Genomic DNA, 6,000 nt, shown 5'->3' with positions numbered 1-6,000 from the left:
CATTTTTATGTATCCTACAATTCGGCATACACACACTTCACCAGCACGCGCTCAAACGAACAGAATTACAATTTGTGTAAATGTTTTTGCCTGTTATTCTTAATCTTTCACAAGACTCCAAATATTTGTAAACGTCTTTTAATGTAAAAAGTTTAGTTTATCTTCATACACGCACACACACACTCGCTCACTCACTCACACACACACACACACACACACATACACACACACACACAACCACACACACACACACGCTTGCTCACACAAACACACACACACACACACACACACACACACACACACAGCAGACTCAGTGTTCTCCATCGACCCAGTCTGATAATCAGATTATGGGCAATCACATCAGTTTGGGGACTCTGCAGTGAACACTGCAGTCCACCTTCATCATCACCATCATCATCATCATCATTAGACATTTACAGTTAATGAATGGAGGGAACTGTTACAGTTCTTCGCTTTGGATCATCAGATTTAAACTAAAATGACGCCTGGCAGACAAATGTTCAAAATTCAATTTAAGATAAGATAAGAAAGAGTTCATTGATCCCTCAATGAGAGGAACTCACTCGCCACAGCTGCTCAACGCAGCACAACACATTACCCAAAAACACACACACACATACACACACGCACATACACACACACACAGACACACAGACCCACACACACAAACACAGACACATACACACGCATATATATACACACGCACACATACACGCACGCATGCACGCACACACACACACACATATATACACACACACATACGCACACACACACACACATACACGCACGCACATACACACACACAGACACACAGACCCACACACGCAAACACAGACACATACACACACACATACACACACACACACACACACATACACATACACATACACACATATATACACACACACATACGCACACACGCACGCACGCACACACACACACACACACACATATATACACATGCACACACAGACATACACACTATAACGGTATGTACACACTATAAACAGCCTGTATTTACAGGAGAATATGAAATGGCATATTGCGGGGTAATGATGAGGGGGTAATGATGAGGGGGTAATGATGAAGGGGGTAATTATAGACTCGATCCAAGGTCTCAGGTGGACAATACGATTCTTTTTAACTGAATGAACTGCAGACAAAAGAGTGACATTTCTTCCTTTTTATTTCTAAAAACAGTGCAGAACAACAGATGGGTCCTGTTATCAATACTAGTCTCTTATAGCCAGACCTTCCTCCACAGCTCTGCTGAGGAAGGTCTGGCTAGTCCACACAGCATTCTGGGATGGGAGAAAAACAGCTCTTTTATTGGGATTTTTCAGAGAATCAACATAACATGGACAAAATAGCATCGACAACATATCAGAATACCCCCAAATAAACAAACAAACACAACACGAATTTCCCCATGGGGATGAATAAAGTATCTATCTATCTATCTATCTATCTATCTATCTATCTATCTATCTATCTATCTATCTATCTATCTATCTATCTATCTAGGACTAGACTATGACTACACAAGTTCATACTTAAAGGAATACGCCGACTTATCGGGACTTTGTCTTATTCCCCGTGTCCCCCAGAGTTAGATGAGTCCATACAGACCCTTCTCATCTAGCCTAGCTTAGCACAGATCCTGGAGGTAACCGGCTCCATCTAGCCTAGCTTAGCACAGATCCTGGAGGTAACCGGCTCCATCTAGCCTAGCTTAGCACAGATCCTGGAGGTAACCGGCTCCATCTAGCCTAGCTTAGCACAGATCCTGGAGGTAACCGGCTCCATCTAGCCTAGCTTAGCACAGATCCTGGAGGTAACCGGCTCCATCTAGCCTAGCTTAGCACAGATCCTGGAGGTAACCGGCTCCATCTAGCCTAGCTTAGCACAGATCCTGGAGGTAACCGGCTCCATCTAGCCTAGCTTAGCACAGATCCTGGAGGTAACCGGCTCCATCTAGCCTAGCTTAGCACAGATCCTGGAGGTAACCTGCTCCATCTAGCCTAGCTTAGCACAGATCCTGGAGGTAACCGGCTCCAACTAGCCTACTGCTCCCAATAAATGACAAAATAACACCAACATGTTCCTGTTTACATGTTGGGATTTGTAGAGTCACAGCATGTACAAAAAACAACGTTCGCATAATTCAACGCATAATCAGCCAAAGTTTATATTTATGTGGGGGAGGCAGCGCATTTTTCCAATATGCCGCACTTTCGCCGCATAAATTGACGATTTCCGCGCAAAATATGCGGGGCTTGCATGATGTCATAACCCCCGCATTTTCGTTGCAAAAAAGTCCCGTAATATATCTTAGCAGAAAGTTGAAAAATGTTGCGTTTACTTCACACAAGAGCAGCCATTTTCCCCTGTTGCCATGGGAACGTTATGAAGTGACGTAATTACGCGACGTGAACATCATCTGAAAGCAGGGTGTTGGGAGGGGGAGGGGGGGGGAAATCACTTTTTTTCTCTTTTTCATCAAACCGCAATTTTTGCAAGTTCCCGCAATTTCATCGCATAAAATTGCATAAATATCATACAGAGCATATAGCATCGCATTTTTTAAGAAAACGTGCCGCATAACCAAGGATTATGTGTATTTTTGCCCGCAACTATCACAAAAAAACTCCGCATTTTTCGGGAAGGACTGACTAACCGTGTACTTACTGGGGACTATATTCTCAGAAGGAGAAGCACTGCTACTACTTGGGCGGTGATTTGCTCGCAGCACCTGAGAAGCCCCGTGGTGAGGAGCAGAGAGTAGCAGTGCTTCGCCTTTCTGAGAATATAGTCCCCAGTATGTATACGCACAACCGGCGCAACAACGTCATAGAAAAGTCTCTGAACAGATCCACGCCCACTTTTAGGGGAAAACAATCCCGCTTTCCCCACAGACGACAACAGCGCAAACGACAGAGGAAACGTAAATCGCTCCAAACTTTGAGTTTAAACAAACCGTTTTGAATTAATAAACTATGCCCAAAGGTTGCTGAGTAGTTTGTTGCACCAACAATACATTCAAAAACCCCGGTCTTCGATTTGTCCTTTTGCCATGTCCTAAAATAGATCCTGATAGATGGGCTTTGGCCCCAGGTTATAGACGAGACCAGCGGCGATCAAACTTAGTTTATTAAGGTATCGTGAATGCTCAGGTTCGGGCAAGGTCACAATATAAACATTATTATTATTAGACATTGTGTAAACAACCAACCTGATAATCTGGTTAGTTGTATACACACGTCTAATGTTTATATTTTAAACTAATCTGTTTAACGAGAAAAAAATCCACGCACATTTGTCAAAATTATGATCCAAACACACGTCAAATTGCATCGACTTCTGTTGGACCGTCTGTTTTCCATCCCCCAAAAGGGGGGCGCGGCCTTGAGTTTTAGCGAAGCGCCCGTATGTGCCGGTTGTGCGTATACATGCGTGGCCAAACGAAGCGTATAATTAATGAAGAAGAGTGCGGCCGTCGGCGTTAACGGGGCTCAGTTCTGATCTGACTGTGAAATGGGATTTCTTTCTGCTGAAACTGCTGAGTGTTTGTTTGTGCCAAGCAAACACGCTCCTGGAAATGATTAATAAACTACCCACAATCCTCCTGGGCGCGGTTATTGTCGTCTCCACCTGAGGCGTATTACACACTCATATACACACACACACACTTCAAGCCAAATGCAGCAAGGTCTATTGAGCTCTATTTGGCGTAAAGTGTGTGTGTGTGTGTGTGTGTGTGTGTGTGTGTGTGTGTGTGTGTGTGTGTGTGTGTGTGTGTGTGTGTGTGTGTGTGTGTGTGTGTGTGTGTGTGTTGTGTGTGTGTGTGTGTGATGCATGGCTCTGTATGTCCCTCCTGGGGTCCTGTAGCTCTGCCTGATCGCCCGCTGTGACACATTATCTTTCCGTCCGTCTGTTTCCAGCTTCTCTTCATCCTTTCTTTCGTTGCGCTCTCTCTCTCTCTCTGTCTGTCTCTCTGTCTCTTTCTCTCTCTCTCTCTGTCCTGTCTGTCTCTCTGTCTCTTTCTCTCTCTCTCTCTGTCCTGTCTGTCTCTCTGTCTCTTTCTCTCTCTCTCTCTCTGTCCTGTCTGTCTCTCTGTCTCTTTCTCTCTCTCTCTCTTTCTCTTTCTTTCTCTCTCACTCTTTTTCTCTGTCTGTCTGTCTCTCTCTCTCTCTCCGTCACAACCTCTCTACTCAAAAGGCTTTTATTTTGAAATATGGAGACGCTGTGAGACAGCTTATCTTGTCTAACGTGTCTGATGAATGAAGTTTATTTTAATTACAAACTGATTGGCCGAGACAACATCCTGTTTCTTCTAGTTTCTGTAAGAGTTTGGTGTAGAGGGGGTCACGATTTGGATAGAAAAGCTCAAACTTTGAAATAAAACCACAGAAAGTGATTTTAAAATCAACGTGCGGCGCATTAACAGTCTCTCCGTCTCTGTGCAGGGCGTCTTTAATCCGCACCCTCCTCTTCCTCACCCTCGTGGTGGGCGGGACTACAGCAGCTGTCGGTCTGGCCAGCCAATCAGGTAAGAGACATCTGCGTTGTGATTGGATCTCGTTAGAGAACACAAATCAATGACCCACAGAGGGAGCAGCACTGATACTAATCAGGGCTGCACCATGGGAGGAAAACATGCCATAAAGATATTAGTCGTGATAAATAAACCCACTAGGGCGCAGTTTCCACGGGGGGGGGCACTTACGTTACGTCCTGAAGTGCTAGGGGTATCAGGACATAAACGTAAACCAGATGTAACTGGTATTTTGAAAGGATATTTATTTAAAACAAGGCAAACAGGACTCCCAATGGAAAAAATGGGCCAATGGGGGGGAGAGAGAGAGAGAGAGAGAGAGAGAGAGAGAGAGAGAGAGTTCAAAATGCTGGACCCCACAACTTTAAAGGGCTGTTTGAGGGTTAAGACTTGGTTGTAGGATTAAGGTTAGACTTGGGTTATGGTTAGGTTTGGGTTGGGTTAACCCTTGTGTCCGCCAATTCTGCCGTAATCAAATTTGGTTATTCAGTAGAAATCACCAGGACATGCTCAGCACTGCGCTTAAAAAGAAACACCGGGCACACTGCAAACTCTGCAAAGCAACAAATTCGGGAAACCTGTAGTCTTGACGCTGTCATACATGAGACGTTTTCTGTCCTGGACTCAGTCTTGACTCGGACTCGAACCTCTTTGGTCTCAGTCTTGACTTGGTCTCGACTAGTCCGGGTCTTGGACTTGGTCTTGACTAGTCTTGGTCTTGACTTGGTCTCGACTAGTCCTGGTCTTGGACTTGGTCTTGACTAGTCTTGGTCTTGACTTGGTCTTGACTCGTCTTGGTTTTGACTTGGTCTCGACTAGTCCTGGTCTTGGACTTGGTCTTGACTAGTCTTGGTCTTGACTTGGTCTCGACTAGTCTTGGTCTTGACTTGGTCTTGAGTAGTCCTGGTCTTGACCTGGTCTCGACTAGTCCTGGTCTTGACCTGGTGTCGACTAGTCCTGGTCTTGGACTTGGTCTTGACTAGTCTTGGTCTTGACTTGGTCTTGAGTAGTCTTGGTCTTGACTTGGTCTTGAGTAGTCCTGGTCTTGACCTGGTCTCACTAGTCCTGGTCTTGACTTGGTCTAGACTAGTCCTGGTCTTGGACTTGACAAAGGTGGTCCTGACTACAGCCAGCTGCCTTACAGATTAAACAGATGTTGACAAAGTTCGTCTCTGCATGGGGACGTTGTCATGGGGACGTTGTCATGGCGACTCCCTTGCTCGTTTTGTATATTGAACATAAAGTTCTGTTTCCCGTTGTATTGGTTTGCCCTCTCACAATGCGCACAAATAGATGTTTGAATATATTGAAACGAGTATTCAAACGTAATTTTGAGCCAATTTTGACACAGCTGCACCAATCTGTCTGTGTAAGAGTTTTATTTCTCAGCAGAAAGGAATTAAACACGTGAAATATGGTCCTTT

General features: G+C 44.8%; 1 protein-coding gene across 2 annotated transcripts in view; it reads left to right on the top strand.

The window, feature by feature from the left end:
• Positions 1 to 6,000, top strand: part of LOC120570954 (interleukin-1 receptor accessory protein-like) — a 60,672-nt gene that overhangs the window by 1,060 nt on the left and 53,612 nt on the right. For both annotated transcript variants that reach the window (XM_039819650.1, XM_039819643.1), the window contains one exon: positions 4,488 to 4,570. In XM_039819650.1, the coding sequence (XP_039675584.1) occupies positions 4,488 to 4,570 (83 nt within the window). The remainder of the gene's footprint in view (positions 1 to 4,487; positions 4,571 to 6,000) is intronic.

Source organism: Perca fluviatilis, chromosome 2 (assembly GCF_010015445.1).
Source record: "Perca fluviatilis chromosome 2, GENO_Pfluv_1.0, whole genome shotgun sequence".
Taxonomy (NCBI): domain Eukaryota; kingdom Metazoa; phylum Chordata; class Actinopteri; order Perciformes; family Percidae; genus Perca; species Perca fluviatilis.
This window is presented reverse-complemented; position numbering and strand designations above follow the sequence as displayed.